The sequence below is a fragment of the Monopterus albus genome, unplaced genomic scaffold, assembly GCF_001952655.1.
Source record: "Monopterus albus unplaced genomic scaffold, M_albus_1.0 scaffold49.1, whole genome shotgun sequence".
Taxonomy (NCBI): domain Eukaryota; kingdom Metazoa; phylum Chordata; class Actinopteri; order Synbranchiformes; family Synbranchidae; genus Monopterus; species Monopterus albus.
The window spans coordinates 1,027,839-1,051,689 of NW_018127929.1; the positions used below are offsets into that span (position 1 = coordinate 1,027,839).

The 23,851-nt window shown below is 39.4% G+C and overlaps 1 protein-coding gene across 1 annotated transcript; it reads right to left on the minus strand.

Annotated features, from left to right (window-relative positions):
- Positions 1–1,656: 1,656 nt before the first annotated feature.
- On the minus strand, positions 1,657–8,832 carry lhx3 (LIM homeobox 3). The gene is given in 7 exon segments (XM_020600913.1): positions 1,657–2,273; positions 2,276–2,557; positions 3,073–3,244; positions 4,360–4,511; positions 5,990–6,192; positions 6,353–6,524; positions 8,778–8,832. Coding segments are annotated over 7 exon segments (1,164 nt in total). The 5' UTR covers positions 8,821–8,832; the 3' UTR covers positions 1,657–2,133.
- Positions 8,833–23,851: the final 15,019 nt, after the last annotated feature.

Genomic DNA, 23,851 nt, shown 5'->3' on the forward strand with positions numbered 1-23,851 from the left:
GGATTTCCAACTCAATCTGAAAGAGTGCAGTGGGATAATCCCAGTTATTTACTTAGAAGAGTTCACCTCATGGGCACCAAAATCTCACACCTGCCATGTGAGAGAGCAGTCTGAAAGCAGAGAGGTTGAGAAATACTTTGACCACAATGCCATGTGGTCAAGTTCTTTTAGTTTAGGTAGCCTGTTGCTAGACTCCGGTGAGCCTTCCTCCGTGCTGTCTTCACTGAGTTAAACAGAACCACAATTAAAGGATAGGACTCTTAAGCACAGTACTGCCTGTTTCCTCTGAGTCTGCAACAAATCAGGTTGTCCATCCCCATATACAGGCAGCCCAGTAAACTGACAAAGGCGGGTACCATAGGAGATTAACACCACCTTTAACACTTCACTCTCACCCTGTTGCTGTCTTTGCCAAACACTCACTGGGTCAGATTACACACCTGCGAGGTAACAGTGAAACCTGCCACTCAGCTGGAAGGATTCAGCTGAATATCCTGTGCGGTGTTCCTTTTCTTGTTCAGGGAACTTGAGGAGCAGAGTTTGGGGGGGGGGGGGGGGGCACTTTAATCGTGGAGGAAGTTGGAGGTAGTGTTCCAAAACAAAAGCTGCACACATATGTTCACAAATCTGCACAGCAGAAAGACACTCATCCAAACGTTTGAACACATCTTCCTAATCATTTCAATGGGTATCGCTTAATAGTTGCCTGCAACCACACATGGGTGTTCACATACTGTATCACAAGCCATTTGACAAACAAATACATAAACAATACATTGCAATTGTAGGCACATACTCTCACATGCACACACTAACTCACCCATATACTATTTAATCTATTTAATTGAACCTGACTTTGAATAGCTAAACAAATGAGGAAATTCACAAGGGGCACTTGATCCCTTCTCAGCTAATGGATTGGAGATTCCTTTTCCCATATAGGCCAACTGAGCAAACAGGACCCGGTAATCTCTGAATTGATGAGCTGACTCTGTGTCTGCATCAAATTTCTCCACTAAAGAGCTGTTCAACCCCTGATACGGTGTTGATAGTTAGCCAGAGACTCTATTTGCAGAAACAATTAGAACTGCTCTGGTTTCACTAACAGTGCTGCAATATGCCATAGATAAATGTATAGAATAGATGCTGCATGTAAGATAAAAGATAAACATAAAGGATGATTATTGTGGTATATTGTGGTCATATATGGCTCACTAGCTGATGTTTCTTACGACACACAATCATTTTGAAGCTCTCTCATTACTTATTTTACATTACATGATGCACAGTTTTGTAGTCCAGCCAAAAAGGATATAACTCAGTCTTGACTTACGTGACAAATTTATTAAAGTCCTGTCATTTAATCAGGAATCATCATCATCATCATTACCAGAAGGAATAAATAAGACATAAAACATTTTCCACATAAACAAACATATACATCAGACCCCGAGTGCTACTGCAGTTCTTCCTCAGGGTTGTTTTCAGTAGAACAAAACAAATAGGATACAACTGACAACACACAAATGCATAGACGTAATTGGACCCCGAGGTACCATTTAAGACAACATCCACATTTTTGCCTACATATCCCTGTTTAAAGAATATACAAAGTCCTCATATCTGGGTACTTATTCATGTCCAAGAAGGGGTTTGTATAAAAATAAAGTCTCCACAATGATATATATATATATATAGATATAGATATTTGGCAACAACTAGACATTTAGAGACTCAGAACATTGAACTGAATTCTGCACCTGAACACATTGTAGAAAACAAAGGGAGGGGATGAGAACAGAAGCAGGAGTTTGTGAAAATCTGAATGATCAAAGTCTAAACTTTCTGGGTTTCTGTATTGTTGAGAAAAAGTTTATAGTGGTACAGTATCTGAAAACTGAACATACTGTTTTATAAGTGAAGGACAATTATGAGGTCAAGTGCTTTTAATAGAGGATATTTTCCTCCTTCCTTCCATCTAGATCACAGATACTCAGTTGACTTGTTAATCAGATATTGGTGAGATCCAAGGACAGCAGTAGAGTCCTTTGCACAATCACTGTCCAGTTCCCAAAATCCAGAAGAAGTCACTGAAAACAAAAAAAAAAGGTCCAATTTCTTGTTATCGACTAATCAAAACTGCCCGTGGTCCACTTCATCTAACCAGGAGGCAGGACTGGCAGGAAAATCAGGGTATCCTCCACTGCTGCCCGTGGAGAGGTCCGGGCTGGGGCCATTGGCTGGGCCCCTCGACGCCCTCCCCCGCGGGGGCCACTGCCCTGGCCCATGATAGAAAGACCAGAGTCAGGGTAGACCAGGCTGGAGATGAGAGGCTGGTGTCTGGGTAGCGCCTGAAGTGACCCTGGTGACTGAGGAAGGCCATAGGGGCTGTTGGAGCGTATTTCATGGAACTGTTCTTGAGAGGGGAGGACTCCGTGTTCCAGGGGAAAGGAGCTGTGATTGCTGCCCCCTTGGCGGCCCCCCATGGCTGGAGAGGACTCACTCAGGTTGCTGTAGATACCGTTACTATGGCCAAGCTCTGACATGGGTGGTTCATCTGTGCAACAAGGACAAGGAGATTAAGGTGACAAGGACATTTTTTCTACAATGAACAAGATTCATTTCTTGTATATTTCTTTTACTCCAGCCACCATGTCACTAATTAGAATAGCAAATTGCATCAAAGTCAGTTCAGTTAAATGGATTTCTTGTCTCTACTTTTATCACTGTAAATTTCTCACATCAAGTTGATGAATTTTGACATGATGATTTGTACCACTGAATAACAAACTTTCTCTGTCAAATTATAAAATGCTCCTCAAAAGAGACCTGATCTTCAGGCTGTTGACAGGAGACAATGATACAAATACATCACACTGTTCAATGCTCTTTATGAACTTGTTGTCTCGCTTTACACGTTTCCCATCTTCATTAATTCTTTGTTAAATGAAATGAATGTGATTCCAAGGACTACATAACACAGCCAGGACAATGAGGCTACATGCAGAGGACTGACACATCTAAATGGAATACAGTCACACTGTTTTGTCCATTCTGTGCAGCTGACTATACCTGTGAAGGACACCTCTGCATCACTGTCCATGCCTTCCTCCTGGATGCTGTCCTTATCAGATTTGGAGCTTCCTCTTGACCTCTTGATGTTGCGGAAGTACTGGCCCCACCTCTGCCGTCCAGCATCTTTCTTCAGCCTTTTCTCTTTAGCTCGTCTGTTCTGAAACCAAACCTGGAGTACAAGATTCCTTTTGGTAATGAATTACATATTTAGAAACAGGTCTAAAATGTCAATTAGACAAATTACACCAGAGTATACAATATAATAAAATAGTTATTTTTGATATATTCGGATATATATTAAAGTTTTTATTTTGAAAAATTAGACACTAACTACCTTTAAGACAGTTGCAGCAAAATAAAACGAATGTTTTGTAACAAAACTGAATTTGCATTTATTTGCTTATAATTAACATAATCCTCTTAGTCTTGAGGACCACACATAACTCTACAAATAGCCTAAAATATTTTGTAGTCATCTTGATGCACTTATTATGCTTTTAAGTATTAAACCAAAACAACTTTTCAAGGACTGTCTGGACACCACTTCATGCTTCTATGGGTCCAAGTGGGCGACTGAACAGTAATTCAGGGACCGGTGTCCCCTTCACTGGATTTATCACACATTTAATTAACTACACAACAGCTACAAGTTGTCCTCACCCCAGGGAGCAGACAAGTTAATGTGTCATTGACTTAAATGATTCAAAATGCTCTATTTCTATTATGGGTCTGATCTATAAACCATGCAATACAAATGCAGCGTGTGTTCTAAATTTAAACTATCTCACTTCTTGTAAATGTTTGTGATATCTGATACAAAATGAGCAAATGCTTCTTCACCTTATCTAGCACACAAAATTAATACATTTCACTCACAAGCACAAAAAGCAGCAGTTTTACATTCTCCTTAATGATATTTCACCTTAAGTGAACCCTCTTCACCTCTTCCCTTTCACTGAATAATGAGGAGCATTTTAGTGGCTTCCACTTTTGTCCTTGCAAATAAAAACAATATATATGACTGCCACCAAGCAACCAGCGTGGGGCTCCTCAGCAGCAGACAATATGCAAGGGGACCTCTTAGAATTGTTAATGAGCTTGCACTAAAACCATGATGACTTTCATGTTGACTTCATTTTACTCCATCTGGCCATAAATTACCCCACAACACGCACACACACTTGTTCATACCGAAGGCTTGTGCCAGTTCAGCCACAATTGCCCCTTAATAATGAAGTCAGGACACTAATGGAATAGCCCTTAATGGATAATAATATACTTTACCTGCACAACCCGCATATCCAGACCTGTCTCTGAGGATAGCTGCTCTCGGACATGGCGGGCAGGTTTGGGAGAGTTATTGTAAGCGTTCTTCAGCGTTTCCAGCTGTTTAGCAGTGATGGTTGTTCGTGGCCTTTTTGCAGTTGAGTCTGCTTCTGAAAAATTTGTGAACAATGCACTATATAAGCCAATGAAGAACAGAAATCTGATGATCTGTTCCCTATCTATCTATCTATCTATAAACAAAACATAAAACAGCTTTCTAATTTAACATAAATGTATAAATTCCCTTTTGCCTATAAACCACAACCTTGCGTCCTGTGCATCATTGCGTCATGTCAACAACAAAATACAAAACCATCATGCAAATGGTGCAATATGGAACGCTGCTCAGTAATTGCACCCTCTAATCAGTAAAACAAACGTGTGTTATTTTGTGAAAACCTGTGTGAACTTGTTGAATAAATTAACACTTGACCAGACCCTGTTTGCCCTATCATGGACAAAGCCTGCTGGGTTTTCAAGGTATTTAATGAAAATGTTTTGGGGTGACGGTATTTCATTACAAACCAAAAAGTATTTTAAAAACAAATCAACAATCTCAGAGCAATTCACATCAACCAGCCAATAAATTGTGTATCTATAACAATATTCATAGTGTACTTGTAAAAGTACAAAAGCCTTTTTCTTTTAGAAATAAAGTGTATTATTATTATTATTATTATTTTACCAAATTACTAAATCTGAGTATACTATAGTACACTATGTTCTTGAATTGTTTTTGATAATTGAACTTTTTCAAATTGTATTATAATTAAAATATTGCTCCTCTAAGAAATGATCTCTATCTTTTTATTTGCTGTATGATCCCATTAACAAATAGACCTATGGCTTGAACAATTAGATAGAACAACACTACAATTCATTTTGGATAAGGAAAAACATTCATTGCCCATCCAGCCTGAGGTTTTGATTCATTTTCAGGTGTGTGACTGACCAGTCTCTCTCTCTCTGTCTCACAGCCCTGTTTGTTAAAATTATAATAATGAAAAATCAAGGGAAACTGTTTTTGAGTCAAACATAACATAAAAAATATACATCTTTACGTTCAGACTTAATTATTGCTACAGCCTAAATAAAAGTAGGTAAGCTACCAAAATGTTCCTTTACTGTTAATACACATTTCAACCTTTGTATTGAACTCCATTTTTCATTTAAGATATTTCTATATAATCAGTATAGATGAACAGTTCTTCAGCTTTGATGTGAATAATCAATAATTATTGTAACGACCCAGTTCTTTTTGCATCCACATGGGTTAGTGGCCCCTCAACCCGACCCCATTCGTGTGTGTGTGTGTGTGTGTGTCGGCACGCACAATAATAAGAGTTATTGAAAGCTGATTTCTTCAAACGCACAGTGCATGTGTGCGCCTCTGGGAGTCTATGCAGTTTGTTATCGATTGGGTTGCGGGTAACGATGCAATTAACACAGGTGGGTCAAAGTTTACGCGAGACCTCACCGACACGTCACACCCACAGCAGGCGGTTAAGGACCACATGTAGAGCACCGTGTAGCTCGACGAGATCATTGGCAGAGCCTCATTCAGTCATTTACATCGGTCGCAGCTCACCTCTCTGTTTGGCGGTCTCGTAGTCGGCCTTACAGACCAGCCTGCTGTCCTCCATCAGATAGTACTCGTCACCTGTGGCCAGCTGCCTCTTGCACACGATGCAGGCAAAGCAGTGCAGGTGGTAGACGAAGTCCTGCGCTCTCCTCACCACCTGTGTGGGCGGTATCCCCTGCTGACAGGCTGCGCATTTGGTCCCGAATCTCCTTTTGGAAAATTAGAAGGTTCCCATGAATATATCATAACTTATAACAAACATCGTCGTAGGGTAAAACGTGATTTTAAGCAACAGGAATATTTAATCCTTAAAAAAGATTATTAAAATGTTTAAAATAGCCTTGAGGTATTTTGGTAAAAGCTACTCACTTGAAGAAATCCTCTTTGCAGTAGACGCTTTCGCCTCTGCTAAAGCACTTGTCCGCCAGCTGGGCCTGGCAGTCGCTGCATTTCAGGCACTTGCTGTGCCAGTGACGATCCAGCACTTTGAGGATAAAGCGGTCTACGATGTGTTGATTGCAGCCTGCGCATACCGGGATTTCTGCAGGAGACATGATGGAATCACGGCGACGTTTAAGTTTATTCATTATGCACACGTTAATATGCAATGTCACAAATTCTCAGTGACAACTTGATCTGCTTTTCGTGTTTACTAGGCTATATATAGGCTGCACATACCACACATTAAATAATTAACTGTTGATGGTTACACCGGCTTAATTATGCAAATAAGACAGCACATTTTCAACTGAAATAAATACGAGCAGCATAAATATGAAATTAATGCAATAACTGATTTATGTTTCTCAGATTATTTGTTTTTGTTGTATTTTCTTTCTTTGTTCCTCTTTATATAAGCTACATTTTGAATAAACTGTTTGGTGATTTGATTTTTAAAATAATTGTATAAAATCACAGATCAGTTTTAACATGACAGCGGCCTGATACTGACTTAGGTTTGTTTTTTTTTAAATCACACCTTTTAAAACATCTTCGCCACCATCGTGTGACGTTCCCCTGCCAGCATCACTTCTGCTGTCATCATCATCATCATCATCATCATCATCATCATTGCCACCACTGGTTTTGTTTAAAGAAAGAAAGAAATATAATGATTATGTTCCTGAGTGATAGAGAGAAGCGTGCGCCAACGTGGACCTATTGGAGAGTTTGATCATTATTAGAAAAAAGAGAAGAACGGGAGGGTGGTTTCCCTCCTTTTAAACTTTGGTCCGCATTATACGATTATCCAATTTGTAACAGCGACTATCCACATCTCAGCTCCTTTCCCTTAGTTCCCATGTTTTGTGGCACGGACTTACATACCAAAAGATTTCGTCAAGCGCCTGATGATTACGATATCCATCTTAGATTCGGCCTTAGCCTTATGTTATCTAGAAAAAAAACATCCAAAATATCCAACAAGTCACAGCAAACCTGAAATATATAGAAATAATAAGTGGTTTTATTTTACATTTTACATTTCGGACACAGTCCTCGTCCTTCTGGCTTCGTGCGCTCGAAATGAGACGCATATATTCTACATAGGTTAATAATATCACACTGATGAAGAGATAATTAAACAAGTGGCATTTTTAAATGTAATGAGTTACTTTTTGCAGAATTATTAAAAACAACAGCAGCAGCAGCACAATAATCTAATCATTAGAAGCGTTTCAAATCTCTCAAAGAGGTGTACACCACCAGCTCATCGGCACAGTGACCGGCTGACTATTATTTGTATGATCAATTGCAGATAGAACTGGCCTACAGTAACCTGACAAAACCAAGGTAAAAATAAGGACAACTGCAATGCCACGTAAGTAGGTTATCGGGCTTCTTTATTACTAATTAAGAGAAGCTCAACCACTTCATATTCCATCCGTGCAGGGAATCGCATTGCTATTGTTCCTTTGTGGACAATTCATCAAATATTAACGAATCATTTCTTCTGGCAGCACCAGCATGCCTTGCACAAGTGCGTTGGGAGCCACGTCAAGAACAGGTGTATCCAGGTCATTATTAATTCAATGCGATCTGTAAAACTAGAAAGCTGCTGCTGCCTATAGTCTCTCGGTACGAACCTGTGAGCTAATGAAGCAATTTCTTCACCATATAGAGCCCGCTTGGAAAATAAAAATGATAGATGCCTGCAAAATCCAATCGAAATATCTTGACTTCACAATATTTAACTTTGGTATAAGTCATAATCGTGTATCGATAAGGAAAAAAGTGGAAGCATGACTGTAGTGATCATAAACCAATCAATTACAAAAGTTAATAGGTAAAGAACATGTACAGCCTCCTGACTCTACATTTAAGACTTATGTCGGGTTGCAAAATGCGTAAAACCAATGTCCACACTGAATTAAGCCTGTTTCCCTCCACACCAGTGCACGAAATGATTCAATATATCGAAATCAGAGCGACCATTCAGATAAATCACATATTAACGTTTGATGCGTAAAAGTTGCTTTGCAGAGATATGAAGCAACTAAAATGGCACCTGTCCTCTTTGTTCAACTGTTGTAAAACGGATCCACATGACAGGACCAGTTCCCAAAATTTAAGCCACTGCACAGCTGTAGCATCCATAATCCATATAGCCTACGTATACACTTGGGCCTATTGAACGTAGTGGAAAGATAATCAACAGAAAGCAGTTAGTGTGGTGACACTTAAAGGCCTTTTCATAGACGCCCAGTATGCAGGACCACATGCCACCCACACTTATATGTGTAATATGGACAGTGCCACTAACGGATACAGTGATTACATTACGGCTTGCGGTTACCTTTCCGTAGCTCCTCACTGTGCGACAGCAAAGCAAGGAGCATCTCCGTGTTATCTGGTGCCTCTTTTGGAGAGTTGCGCTCACCATGTCCATCCATTGCTCATGATGCACATTAATGGAAACCAGTCTTGCTTCCAATATGTCCACATTCATACACCCGACATTTGTTGTCAAAATGTGTGTAGCACGAGTCCCCAAAGAGCGCACAAGCGCGCGGTGAGTGGGCGGTGGAGTTTGCTTTTATGCTTCACTGTGTTAAAGCCTTGCAGGATTACGCTGCGTCGTTTCCTGGACGACGAGGAGATAGATTAACATCACATACTGCTTCCCTTACCCGGAAGAAGAATAAACAAGAGGCGAGATGGAAAACCAACAGAGGTTCAGTGTTAGATGATAACCGTAGCGAGAAGACAGCGAGAAAAGATTTTCCATTTTCTTTACCTCCCTTTAAGCATAGAGTCTTAAGTCGAATTAATATCAAATCTACTTTTGTCCAGCCCTGAAATGACTTCACAGTGTAGTTTACTCTTGATCGATTCTCATATCTCACCATTACATGGAACTATATGATGTGAACTGTCTTTGTTGACCTGTTAACAAAAAAGGAAGAAAGTACAGACATGCCCATTCTCTTACGAGGGTCGTGTCATGCTAAAATACATACATAAATAAAATAAAAGCAGAATAATTTTAAAAAATATATATCAAATATTGTGCAGCTAATTATAGCAACAGCTTCCATATGGTTTTTACCTAGAAGGAAGTAAAATTGCCTTGAGTTAGAGAAGGCATTAATGTTCCCAGTGTGGAAACTGAACTGGTGTAACAATAGGAACAACAAAAATTGTTCTACACTGCCAAAACATCTAGAAAACTGAACGCAGGTTTTCTGTTGATTCATTATTATATCTAAGACTAAGATCTGCCATGCGTAAAGCTGAGAGAACACAATATCTTGTTTAGGTCGTTGGTTGGCTGGGGTTTTTAAAAATAAATATTTCTTCTTATTATTATTATTATTGGTGGTAGTAATAGTAGGCTATTAACAAAAAAAGCATTTTTAGATTTAATATAGTTACATCTAGAGCAACGTGTTCCCGTAGACTTTGTGATTTTAAATACCTTTCACACAAACACACACAATATTCACCCCATGTATGTTGAGCACTCAAAGACAAGTGTTTATTTAGGAGAGAGATTGGCTGTTCAATAAGACTCTGATCGGGCCAACACCCCAGTGAATTTTATTGACACTGATCTTTGGCACAAAAGAGCGCCTGGGGAAATCACAGGTAGTGCCACAGGCGCCCCGGGCCACTGATGAATCTAAAATCAATTGCCTATTTGCCTGTATTTCAGAAGTCTATATAAGACGTTTTGGAGAAAGCCGTGGGGTTCATGGGTGCTCCTCTTACTTTTCAGCTTTGTAATAATTTTTATGAGATATTGATGGCTCACTTTTTAGGGGGTGAGCCCGACTATAATGGGACAAGAAAGAGATAAAATGGCCATCAGAGCAGTGGTCAGTCGCCACGATGATCAAATAATGTCACGTTTTTCGTTAAAACATTGGTTGCGTCATCTTGAATTTGCAATTTCGTTTAAAATATTGTTTTCTAATTATTATTCTCCGTTATCCCCCGCCCACCATTTATTTAAAGTTGAATTAAAATGTAGTTTTGTGTTACGTGACCACTGCTTTAGATATACACAGAAAGTCGCTTTAGGCCTACCAGTGACACAGAAACACGCCAAAGTAAACGTGCAGTTTCCCTTCTCTGCTGCCACATTTGTACAAATCAGTAATTTGGCTTTTAATGGAAAGCTTGGGTTCATTATTTCAGACTCTACCAGCACCTTTACTGACAACCTCAGGTGTTCCACCTGTCAGGGCAGGAATGTGACACCTGTTGATCATTTCGTGTTGCAGGACTTCGACTGGGAGCTGCCCCGCACCTGCTGGCAGTCTGTCGTACTGCCGCAGAGAGGCTGCTGTCGCCGCAGTGGGTCAGCTGCGCTCCCGTGACAACCGCATGCAGCGGCGTGAAGTGACAGCACGCGCATAACATCTGTTCTTGTGATTCTCCAACAATGAAGGCTCATTACGGATTCATAACGTCTCCCACACGCAGCGCAGAAGAAGCGCCTTTAAACAGCCTGCATCAACATGAACAATACAATGTTTTCTGCAACTCACCTTTTCAAATATGCCCAATTTGACATTTTTTCAACACAGAGTATTCTTTGAAAAGTCTGCATCCAGTTGTAAAAGTGTGCTTATATACCACTTTAAAGCATTCACCCAACTTCCGTGCTGCTGTGCTAACCTACAGTAGGGTAGAACTATTATCCTCTATTTTACGCCTAAGTAGCCTAACTTTCAACAAGACATCACCCAAATTTTAAATGCACAATTACAGTGAAATTAGTACAACTGCGCTCTTACCTTGGCCTGAACTGTACCGGGAGAAATTTCCGGTGTTTTGACAGCTTGACCCCGGGTGTTCAAGCAACATTTTGAAGCTGTTACGACTTTCCAATGGGAGAAAAAGGGGAAAAAATCGAAAGACAAGCCAGTGATAAAAGAGAACAACTAACAAGTTACAGAGTTTGGACGATGGGTTCAAACCCACACTTTCCTGGAGCTGTATCCTATCAAGAGTGAGCAGAGCTCTGTTCGAAGGCAGGATGAATTCTGAAAAATGTTAAAAAGAACCTCCGTCGACCTTTCTCCTGTCTTCAGCCACCGAAGACGGAAACTCTGAATATTCATTAAGTTGCTCTTTGATTCCGTTGATAAGCTCGAGATGAGGTGGGGACGAGGACCGGGTGGCAGTGGGAAAGTGTCTGACCATGTGTAGCGTCAGCTGACCTGACTATGAGTCCAGCAGCCTGCGACTTTACTTTAACTAAAGGTGCCCGGCGGTCAGCGCTGTCTCTGTCCAGGGTGCTGAAGGGGGGAGTTCCTCTAAGCAGGCTGGGGGCGTGTAGACTACCCCCAGCTATCGTTAAGGTCTCTCCCTCTCTCTCTCTCTCTCTTTTGCTCTCTCACACAGACACACGCCCAAACACACACTATTGCCCGACCTTCTTTCTGCTTATCTATGTTGTGGTGCACGTGTTTGTCTTTCAAGGCGCACAATGGAGCAGTTGGGTATTGCTCCGGACATAGTTGTCATGTCTGCATCGCCGCATCTCTCTTTTGTCTGTTTAATGATACACAAAGCATTAACGAGAGCTCTCCACCACCATCATCAAAACACCAAACGAGGGAATATCTTTTGGAAGAACGGTGCCCGTACCTTCAGTAGAGTCCAGAGACTTGTAGCTGCTCTTGTGGCACACGGAGACACTTAAATGTTGGTTTTCCTTTTAATTCGTCTACCGTGTATATGAATAAGTGAAAACAATGTTTGGATGTTGTAATGCACAGAACTAAATACAGTAAATTGGCAACATCGTTTTTTTTTGCTAATCCAAACTTTAATATAAAAGATCAAGTCAAGCACTTGGTTGCGCATAAGTGGAGGGCTATTTGGCTGAGTGCCATGCCTAATACCTTTGACACCGTGTCAATTACGGCCACAACCGGACCAAACTCTGGTGTAGTCCTACAGCTTTGGTTCATTTTTACTTCCCCAGCATGCCAGCAGTCAGACAATTAGGTCTATGCTGTTCATTAGGCTGCTCAGAATAATTAGCCTCCCAAACCTGAAAAGAACTCACCGAGCTTTTTCTGTTTTTATTATCCAACCCTGTCCCCTATACTGATCCCCTGTCCTGCCATCCAGAAATCCCATATGCGTTCACGTGATGTCATGAATTCAAAAACAATATCCAGTGGATGTTTATTTTTATGGATGAGACAATATTTTTGTGTTTTTGTGAGCAGTAATCTCTGGTCAACAAGTCAGTGTGGATCTTTATACAGATTAAGGGTGCACTGTTTGTAAATCTGGAAGGAGCACTACACAGTGTCCTGGATCCTAAAGCCAATGCAGCATCAAAGGAGCTTAGACTATAGCACATGAAAAAGCACAACTGAACTGAACAGACCTGCTTTCCTTTTCCTTCTCAGGTTGTCTTTGCTATTATGCTGCAACATGGTGCACAATGAAGTAACAATCTTTGAAGCACAGTGAGTGAATAATTTACCTGTGTGTATTGTTTTTATGCTATCATGTCTCCAAATTAAATTGTTATTAAATTACTTTTAATGCACAAAATTAGCTGCATTTTTCTCCTATATCCATTTTTATTTTCAGCTTTCTTGCTTGAATATTTTGCTGAGCCGAACCCCTAAAATACACAGAAGCTTTTATCCTGTTTTGTTTGTCCTCTGTGAAATGTAGAGCATCATCACAGAAAATTGGTAAGGTGTTACTCCACCTGGGTCCCACTTGAGAAAGCAGCTGCAATCAGCCATTAGTGGCCCTCCATGAACACTCGGCGTCTTGCACCTATTAGAACTTGATTTTTGACCTTCAATATCAACAGGTTCAACAGGCTCACAAGGGCTACTTCTAAATAATAAATGGTATGCTACCTATGAAATATGTTTTCTTCAAGTGGTGACACTTACCTGAAAAGGAAATGGAGTAGTTTTCTGAATACACCCCACCCCAGCACGATCTGCTGTTTCATGTATAATAGAAAATGATCTTGTGTTTGTATTTTTGCAGTAAAATGACTTCAGTAAAAAAAAAGACATTTACTATTTCCCGTGCTTTTCTTGCATTTGTAAACAATATATCACCAAATAGTTTATTGTTTCTATTATAAATGCTGATTTGATTTTGTTTTGACACTATTTCAAATGCAGCATTTAGCTAAATTGAGAATTATATGAAGTTAATGACATCAGTGCTGATAGAAGACTGAAACATTTTGGTGGCAGGTTCTTCTAGTTTAAAATCCATCTGTCAATGTGTATTTCTCACATTTTCTTAGATGTTTTTAATTAACTGGTAATTTAAATTGTCAGTCCAAAAATTGACTGTCAGCGTGTTTGCTTTCATGCATGTGTTATCAGATGCACATATTAAAAAACATGGCCTTGTGGCATTTTAAATGCTTGCATATATCCATGAGTGGCTCGGTGCCCTACATTGTAGTGCATATGTGTGTGTACATAATGTCTATGTGTAACTTCTTATGCACGGCTGAGTTGGATGACCAAGTGTTATTATGGGGGGTCCTTGTGTGGACCCATGCCAACCCTCTGACACCAGGCTGCCATTGTGCTCCTGTCATGATTAATCATGTCCTCCAAAGACTGGTCTTGTCCAGGAGGGAGGGGACCAATCACACGCCTCATTACCCAGGCTTGGTTACTCCTAAACAGAGTAGTCCCAGGACACCTCAGCCTGTTGCTGTCTGGAGAGAAAGAGGAAGAGAGCCAGCGTGTGAAAAAGAGAGAGAAAGAGGGAAAAGTAGTTATGAAGAGGATGTCAAAGATGAAAGGAGAATTGTATTTAGATGCTGTTCAGATAGATCTGAATCAGTTGCCAGAAAGATAAGTCATTAAACAACTGGAAACCAAAATTTCAGGAATATATTGCTATATGAAAGAGCATATTTACATACTGCAAACACTAACCATAATCCATGTACTGTAGATAAAGGTTCACCAGTCGTGTCTCCTGAGCAACTGGTCTCTAGTTTTCAACCATAGTGAGCAGTTGTCATTGTTTTGAAATGGCTCCATCTGGCAAGGTTTCACTGACCAGACCAGCCATGGCTCACTCCCCCAGCAGCTGGCTAAACTGCCCAACCGCTTTTCTGCTTGGCCTTCGGAGTAACCGACACTCTCAGGTGGCTTTGCCCCTCAAACACACATACACAGACACCACACACAATAACACAAGAGGTTAACTGTCCCCGGCCTGCCACTCTTAGGGTCATTTGGTTGGAGTTGAGGAAAGGGAGGGATGTATGCTGGAGGGGTGGTGGGGGGTAACATTTGTGACATCATTTAGCCCTTTGTTATTCACCCGAGAGAACTGGAAAAATGGGCCAAAAGTGTTTCATGTGTAAGACCTTTGAAATGATATCTGCATATTTAAAAAAAGGCAAAATGAACACACACTCCTAGTGGTGAATCAGTCAGCTCCACTTTGACATCAGCTATGATTCATCACACTTCTTACTAATTATGGGCTTAACACAACAGCTGGCCCTTAAGAGTTGAACCCAGGTTCCATTCTTTGTGCATGAGGGTCTAGTCCAGGCTAAAAAGGCTGCCACCTCTGCTCAGCACCAGCGCCTTTGAATATTGATATGCTAATAATGAACAACACAGGGAACAAAGCCTGACTGCTACCACTGGAAACCAGTACAATGTCTCTTCAGTCAGGTCTTGACACTTTTACCACTCAACATGTGTCCCTAGTTTCATGCTCAGACAATAAGGGCCAGCAACTGTCCATCCATTTATATGGGGGGGTGCTAGTCAGTTCTGAGGTGTCATGGTTACATTGTGTTTTATGCTGTCTTTGTCCAGGGTGGGAAATATACATTTTTTAGAGCACTGATAAGACACCCCAGAAGCAGACATAATGCCTGGGAGATCAGAGGGTGAACTTTCAGGCAGAGCTGAGGCTTGACCTAGCTTCTCATTATAGATGTTGGTCTGCTGTGGGGTCTATCTGGTTGGTAGATGGTATATACCTACAAATAATAAGGAATTCTCAAAAGCTTACTTATGATCTGGACTTTAAATAGGCTGACTTTGAGCGAGCTACTCTGTATAGACCTAATCAGCTTTGGAAGCCTTGATAAAATATTCTTCTGTGTGTTGCATAATAACATGTTTTCACCAAAAAAGAAGACTCCATGAAGTCAAGTGTTTTGTTTATTAATAGCCCGGGGTTTGTTGTAATCATTTAACATAATAAAATATGAAAGTTGCTGAATTATTCATGCTTTATGTGTCTGTGCCTGCAATAAATAATCTGCTGTTGTTAAAATGGATAGCTGGAAGATCGCTGTGAGTTCACTGTTAATATTGTTAAAGCTGGAACATTGTTTTAGGTAGATGGACTGCAAAGCTGAAAATCTTTGGAGCCTAAGATCATCCTAGAAAAGAGGGGGGCATGTGTTCACGACCCTGATGTTACAGTCTGCATCTTACACTGAATTTTAAACATGTTTAGTTTACAGAATAATTGTGTTTTAGTAATCCTGTCAGCTGATGTGCTTTTGATCATTGTATTAATATTTGAAATGTTTGCTTAAGAGACTTTCTCTGTGGCTGAGATTGTGACTTATCAAGTGCTTCAGTGTTCCCCACCACTGAGCCAGCATACTTAAAACCAGCAAACATTATTAATGAACTGTAGTTCATATAATAATAATAATAATAATACTAATAATAAAAATCTATAAATATGTTATAATATATTTGCTGTGATGTGTTGTGTACAGTTATAGTTTTAATAGAAGACACGGCATTATTTCAACAAAAAGCTTTTTTTTTGTAAATGTAATTGCTTTGTAATTACTTTATTACTGTTGGTATGTGAGGCAAGTTGTTGGCATAAATATCTGTATCTTTTTTAAAATGCCACAGGAAAAGAGAAGCCCAAACTTTGTACAAAACTTTACAGAAATTTGTGATTTAGAAATAATCTTGCTGCTTTTCAGTGTCATGATGTAATTTGTGTATATGCACACTTTAACCCTTGTGCTCTGTTCGGGTCTGTGGGACCCGGAGACACATGTCACCTTAAAAACAACAATATATATAAATACAGAGCACAAGGGTTAATGTATTTTATGTATGTCTATAGGATTCCTTCTTAAGTCTAACAGATAACTATTAGTAAAAAATAAAAATCAGTTCACCGACACGTCATAGCTCGATTAAAGGTTGTGTTTCTGGGTTTTCTTTTTACAAGAGGTCGTGTGTAGCAGTGACTGCTTTTAATGAACTCTAATTGAAATTTCTGTCACTTTCACTTTCTTTTTGCACAGATTCTTTTTCTTCTCTTTTCCTCTCAGTCTTATCTTGTCTACTTGTTGCCTTATGAAGGAACATTGTACATGTGCACTGAGAGCCCCTGTAGCAGAGACAAATTCCTTGTGTACAACACACCTGCCAATTCTGAAAAGCCTTTTACATCTACAAACACCCTCACCCCATCTTTCCTTTCCCCACTCTTACTTTGTATCCACCTCTCACAGTCTCCACTCTCTGTCACTGATGTATCTATTTTTATTCACTTTCAGAAAGTACAGAGAGGGACACTGATTAGCGACGGTACAAGTAACCTCAAATGATGGATGTAATCATTCTGCTGCAAAATGAATGTATTTATTATGAGTAATTTATTTGCTGATTAATCACACTTTCTGTCAGAGCATACCAAATGACCAGCCTTCCATTAATATCACAGGGGTCAGCTGTTTAAAAGCTAGCATTTATCATGGTGTCGCTATTAGATGTCATTATTGCTGAGCTGGCTGAGATTCAGTAAATTAGAAAACAATTCATTGGGAACATTGTACAAATCACACATCCTGAGGGGCATGCCAACAGTGTTTAGTAACAGCATGTTGTAAATAATGTGAATATGTATTTACAGGACTTTTAAAATGTAGACCAGTTGCAACATGATGCACTTTTTTCCCTATCAGTGATTCTCATGTATTCGTTCTCCTCATGGGTGCATTAGAAATCAGTTCTGCACTGACTAACAAGTTTGTTTATGGCCAAAGATGGATGTTTGAGTAGCTGCGAGTGTTAGAGGCTTTTTTTTTTTTGTCTTTCTGTCCCACTGATTGAAAGATGGGGGTGGGCGTCTAACACACTATGGTTAAGAGGTGACCCGGCACATGCCTGCCTGATGGCCGGTAATCCTACAGTCTCAGACTCATGACCCACTTTCTTGGAGGAGCATGATGGAGCAACAGCCTACCCAGACGCACGGTGAACGGGTAGAGGAACCCCCCCTCTCCGCTCTGTCATGACAAAGGAAAACACAAACCCTTGTAAAGACTCCTGAAAGCCAGATAAGAATTTCAGGGACACCAATACTTGCATTGTTCTCAAAACACCTGTTAGTCAGAGGCTTTGTTTGTTTTTGATTTCACCTGCAGATATGCTCAAAATTCTCTAAGAATATTTTAGCACTTCAACAAACCTTTGACTTACAAAAATGTCATTTTATATAGTTGATGTTTTATGGGAAGATCTAAAATTGAGTTAGTCAGTGAAACCGCGGCAAACATTTCTGATTTGTGAGCTTCTCGTCAGATGGCCCGTGATTTTTCCTGTGATGCTTCTTAACGCTGAATACTCTTGTGCCAGTGTAATGCCTGGACTTGTTTACTAAGTGAGGAAAGTGACCAACAGCACTGATCAAAGATCCAAGCCATTTTCTAATTAAAACACTGAATTAAGCAGAGATCATCCATTATAACAAAACAAATGAAAAGAACAGCTTCTCCAGTATTGTGTTGAAAACATGCTGACCAATATCATGGCACAAGTCATATGTAAATAGGTTAATAAATGCTTCATTGGTGTAATAGATTATATTACTGCTATACATTGTTTTTTATTAACCACCACCTGCCCCTCTTCTTTGTTTGTTATTTAAAAACATCTCCCTAAACACATCACAATGCACACCGCTCTTACTTCTCTCTTTATCTTAATCCATGGCAGATTTTTAAGTGTCTGGCGTTGGGGCAAAATCCCAAACTGGAGGGAAGCATGTTTGGAGATCTAATCCCCTTACCCACAGGCTTGAGTTGCCCTCAATTCACCTCTCCTAAAGTAGGCCAAGAACAAGGAGCCTCAACAGAGCGGCAAGCGGCTTCATGAGGCTCAGCATTATCACATTGCCAGACAGACAACCAGCATAAAACACACACTGGCACACGCCCAAAGATGGCCACATGGAGAGATCATGTAAAAGCTGATATATGATAGAGTATAGACACCCATGCTACAAGCTGACATACAGACACACCTAGTGCTTGTTTTAGCCATAGCCTCCTTTCCTGTTTTTCAGCAGTCACCTTTTAGATTTTGAATTGGAAGAGAAGAGAGATCGGCTTCACTCCCATTGTGTGCATCCTGTGTTTTTCCTGATTAGGTAATAACTTTCTTTTAAGTGTGCAGCAGCTTAATGGGAGATTGTGCCTGATTCTCTGTGTGGCAGAGAAGCTCTGAACACAAATCATCCCCCTATGCCATTTTCAGCAACCTGTAAGCTTGTGTCAGATAGGTCAGAAATTTGGTGAAGGTAACAGATGTTTCAGCAAGTGCACTGACAGTGCAAATTCATGCTTGTAGCAGTTACCATAATGACAGGTGTAAGACTAAAGTTACTCCTAAAAAGAACAAAGGCATGGTGGCAGTTATTTCAGGTTTTTTGTTTAACTTTAGAAACATCATCAGGAGCAGGCAAAGGCGACAAAGAAACAACAGCTAATAAATACTCAATGCATCAGCTTATTACTCAGGCGCATCAGTTAGGCTGATGATATCTAAATAGCATACAGTATATGGAAGAGTCAACAACAGCACAAATTCACAAACAAAGTTCAGAACATTATTCAGACAGAGTCAGTTCTTTGGGGGCGTTTAAATCACTGTTCAGATAAGGTTTATAACAGCTCATAGCAAAAGCTTTTTTAATGGTCATTTGTCCCATTTGTTTACTTTAGTCAATTATCCATTCATTATATATGTACCACTTATTTTCTAGATGGTTGTTGAGGAGCTGGAGCCAGGCAGGTTACACCCTGGACAGGTCACCAGTCTATCACACACACTCCTAGGGGCAATTTAGAGTTGCCAGTCAGCCTAAGCTGTGGGAGGAACACTGGCAGGGCAAACTCTGCACAGAAAGGCCCTGGGTTGGCCCGGGCTTGAACCCAGAACTTTTTTGCTGTGAAGCGACAGCACTAACCGCCGTGTGCCGCCCCTAATAATAATATTCATTTAAAAAATTGCCTATCTTGAGTTATCTCATAATAGAGAGAAGAAAACAATACTGCCATCCCATGGTTGTCAAGAGGAAACTGTCCCCTACATATTGCACTTAAATATAGTAAAATATACCAAAATTCTTCTGCTAATGTATAGAGTGCATTTTAAATAGATATTAGCATGGCACATGCATTGTGTAATTCCCACAGTTATATACAGGTATGATGCCCATTCTAAATATACTTTAGATCATTAAATGATTTGTGGGAAATGGCTGAAACAACATGGGCAAACATGAACTGTCACAAACTAAGCATCTATTGTATATTCAGGGACTGTTAAAGGCCATATTGTTGTCTCAGGGATTGTTGTGAGATAACATGCATTTATTGTAAAGAGGTTTAAGGATTGGGTGAGAGTCTTCAGCTCCAGCAGCTTTTCAGGAGAAGATTAGGGCTGATTTTTGGATGTTATGACAACAAAACTGATTAACAGTGACATTAGTGTATATTACTATCTGTTGTATATTTTGTTTGTACACAGCTTTCATCTTTTTTTTTGTTTGTCTGTTAAACCAAACTTTCACCCACTGTCTTGGGGAAGACCTAGCATCTGTGTACCTCATCATTTATTTAGGAAAATTAGGCATTACTGATGTATAAATACAGAATTAGTTTACTTATTCTGATTGAATTAATCTTAGGCTCCCATTTTTACACTATTTGGATTTTATGCTGTCATACGTCTCATTTGTGCCCTACATGTTTTCTGGTATTCGCCTCATTTCAACAATAGTAAACAGCAGTCTTCTGCATAGCAGAAAAAGATGTTGATTCAGCAAACCCACTAGTTATTGACCACTCATAAGCAAAAATAACCACATAACTGTTTTTCTTGTGTAAAATACTGCAACAGAAAAATCCCATATGATTCTGATACACCTTGTGCAACTCGGGAATGCTTCCTTATATCTATGACACGGCTTAAAGACGTCAATGGGTGGGGAACTTTTTGTTTGAATTAAGTTTCAGTCTTTTGCCAAATACCACCACTAACAATGCCAGAGAAGACCACCTATAAGTGCTGCAGATGATCCTGTTCATGCAGCAGTTACATTATCACAAAAGAATATCTATGCATCTGTGCACCTTTAAATTTCCAGGTGGCCAGTTGGTATACATAAGCTTTATCTTTCTAATAATTTCCATGCAGTAGTGAAAACACAACAAAAAGTTCCTTTCTGGGAACAGAAGATGTAGAAGCAGCTAAGGCTTCACTTCCTTTTTCGTTGTTGCATTATAAAATGACTTATTTTCTTTGGGACACAACAGACTGTGATTCACTGTCAATGACGACATTAATCCCTAATATATTTTGCATTTATGAACAGTGACAGAACAGCACAAACTTGCATTTCATATTTTTTTTCCATGTCCATGGAGTAAGAAAAATCCATGAATATGCACAGCTGATGCTCTTACAGTGCTGTGAAAAACAATACAAAATTTGCATCTATACAAAAATATAGATGCAGACAGATGGTTAAATGGGCTGGCTCATAAAAAAGAAACAAATTTGAATTGCTCAGTTTAAATCTAAAATCCGCTTACCTCAATCGCATTTTGATTTTGTTGCTCTTTGTTGCCTGTAATGAGCTGTTGCTATTGCAGCTTCTACATAAGATTTAAACTATATAGAGCTTGAAGATAAAGACAAATCACAAGTAAATCTACAGCAAGAGAAACCAAGGGAATTTTTTAAGGAAAAAAAAAAAAAAACCCAACATAATTTAGATGTATAAAGTAGATGCCTCTTAGAAGTTATTATTCTCATTGTACAAATGGCATTTCATCAAAATAAGTGGTTTCAAGAGCAATAATACTATATCAGCCAAAAACAAGTACAGTACAAACATGCTCTGATGATTAGTGGCTTATAATTTGTGCCAGAGACACATTTTCTTATTATGGTTAATGTTTTATCTATCTATAAATGGATGGATGGGTTAATGTTTTAGATCAGGAGTTCTGAAAAAGTCACATAACATTACATTGATATTATTTCAGTCATATATCAATGTATATACATACAGTATACACAGATAGATAGATAGATAGATAGATAGATAGATAGATAGATACTGTAAATAGTACAACAATCTCTAAATGTAATAACAGAAATAGCTTGTGTCAATGAAAATATGAATAGGAAGAAAATAAACAGATAATAGATAATAAAGCAAGTGAGTTTTGGCTTCCAATTTATAAAATTCACAAAAGACCCATCAAAATTAAGACTAAGATTATCAGACTTTTTGTTCTGTATTCTTTTCTGTTTATTGAGAAACACTTGATTTCCTGTTATGGTGAATGAAGGTACAGTATATACATACTGTATATGAATCACATTATAGACTGTCATGTTGCTATTTGCATGTTGTTGTGATAGAAGAGGAGTGTTCAGGAGTACTGAAAAGCCACAAAACCTGATACACAGCAACCAAAACAACAGGATTGTCAACATCACAGCCCAGCAGCTTAATGTCTAACCACAGGGCTATGTACAATATATACGTCACTGTGACAGAATCCCTTGATAAAAATAAAAAGTCTAAAAAAGAGTGATTTAATTTTAAACACGTCTGCTGTGGACTTCGTTACGGACTTCATTAGTTGATTACAAAAAATGATATTTTTCTACTTTTGTATCTTATTAAAAGGCATTTTGAGAAGTCAAAAACTGAGCTTCAACAACAATACAACTTTTTTATTTTATTTTTATTTATTGTATTTTTGTTATGTTACTGTGTTTACCCCCTGTGGTTTCGTTCATGTCAGTCTGTGAAGCTGAGATGCTCCGGTTAAGGGAGACAGTTTTTGCTTCTTGAGCTTTGTCATTCACTAATACAATACAATGGTGTCCTCTTATGGTCAACCATAGGTACTGCAGAGAACAGGTAACAAACATACCGTATGTCCATGCAGATTCTCAATCATCCAGGTCATAGTAAGCTGAAAAAACGTAGAAAAAAAGAATCAGCTGGACTTTTAGGTTGAAGATGTTTCACCTCTCATCCAAAAGGCTTCACCAGTTCTGCCCGACTGGCATTGAGCCGGAGATATTTATCCCCATTCACCACCATTATCACCCATTGGTGGTGATAATGGTGGTGAATGGTCTGATTCCAGTATTTTTCTGACTCAGTATTTAAGAGTCAGTATTTCCTACTGATGTACTGGCAGCATGGATGAGGCTTTAAAACACAATCTGGATCTGCACTCCAGCAATATGTATAGGCAGCATAGTTTACAGTTACAGTTAGTAAAACATACCATGGAAAATCCTGATCATTTTGTATTATGAGAGAATTGTTGCATTTCAAGTCATCCTGGATATGCCCCTAACCACAAAGAATTTCTCTTGTCACCATAAATAGACAAACCAAACTGATTCTCTGTGACGATTGTACCATATTATGATGTTATATTATGTGTAATGTTCAACTGAACACATTAAGTAAATTGCCTGAACAGGGACTTCTTCAACTTCTATTAGCCAAATACAAAAGTCAACAAATTCCTTTCAAAGTATTTTAATAATTTAAAGGTATTTGAAGCATTGCATTGCTTGCTGTAAATAAATAAAGTCCCTTAAACAGCAATTAACGTTCCCTGAAAATCTTGCTTTTGCCAGCCTCCAGTGGTTTAACTTCTCACCATGCAGCAACTATGCACAGGTATACTCCAAGGCTCTGTGACGTCACGGTGGGGTGTGGTTACAGGTGAGTCAGAGCGCAAAACAGGCTCGAAACGTTTGACCAGGAGAGAAAGTGAAACACAGCTTTTTAATAGATACTCTTTAAAGAGACAAAAAAAACCTTAAGACATTTTTTGAGAAGAGACAGAGAGTAAACAAAACCCAATTTTTGATTATGTTTGTGGGTTAAATGTTGTGTTAACTGTGAAAGACAGCCGGTCTTTCCTCACCAGCAGCACATTCAGCGCTCTCAAGCGACTCCCCAGGCCGTGACGCGTTCAGGGGGAGGGGCTATGCGTTTTTATAGTTAATTTGCACAGTACTTCAGTTCCTCAACAGCTGCCATTGTTGTGGGGAATGAGGAGAAGGGAGAGGG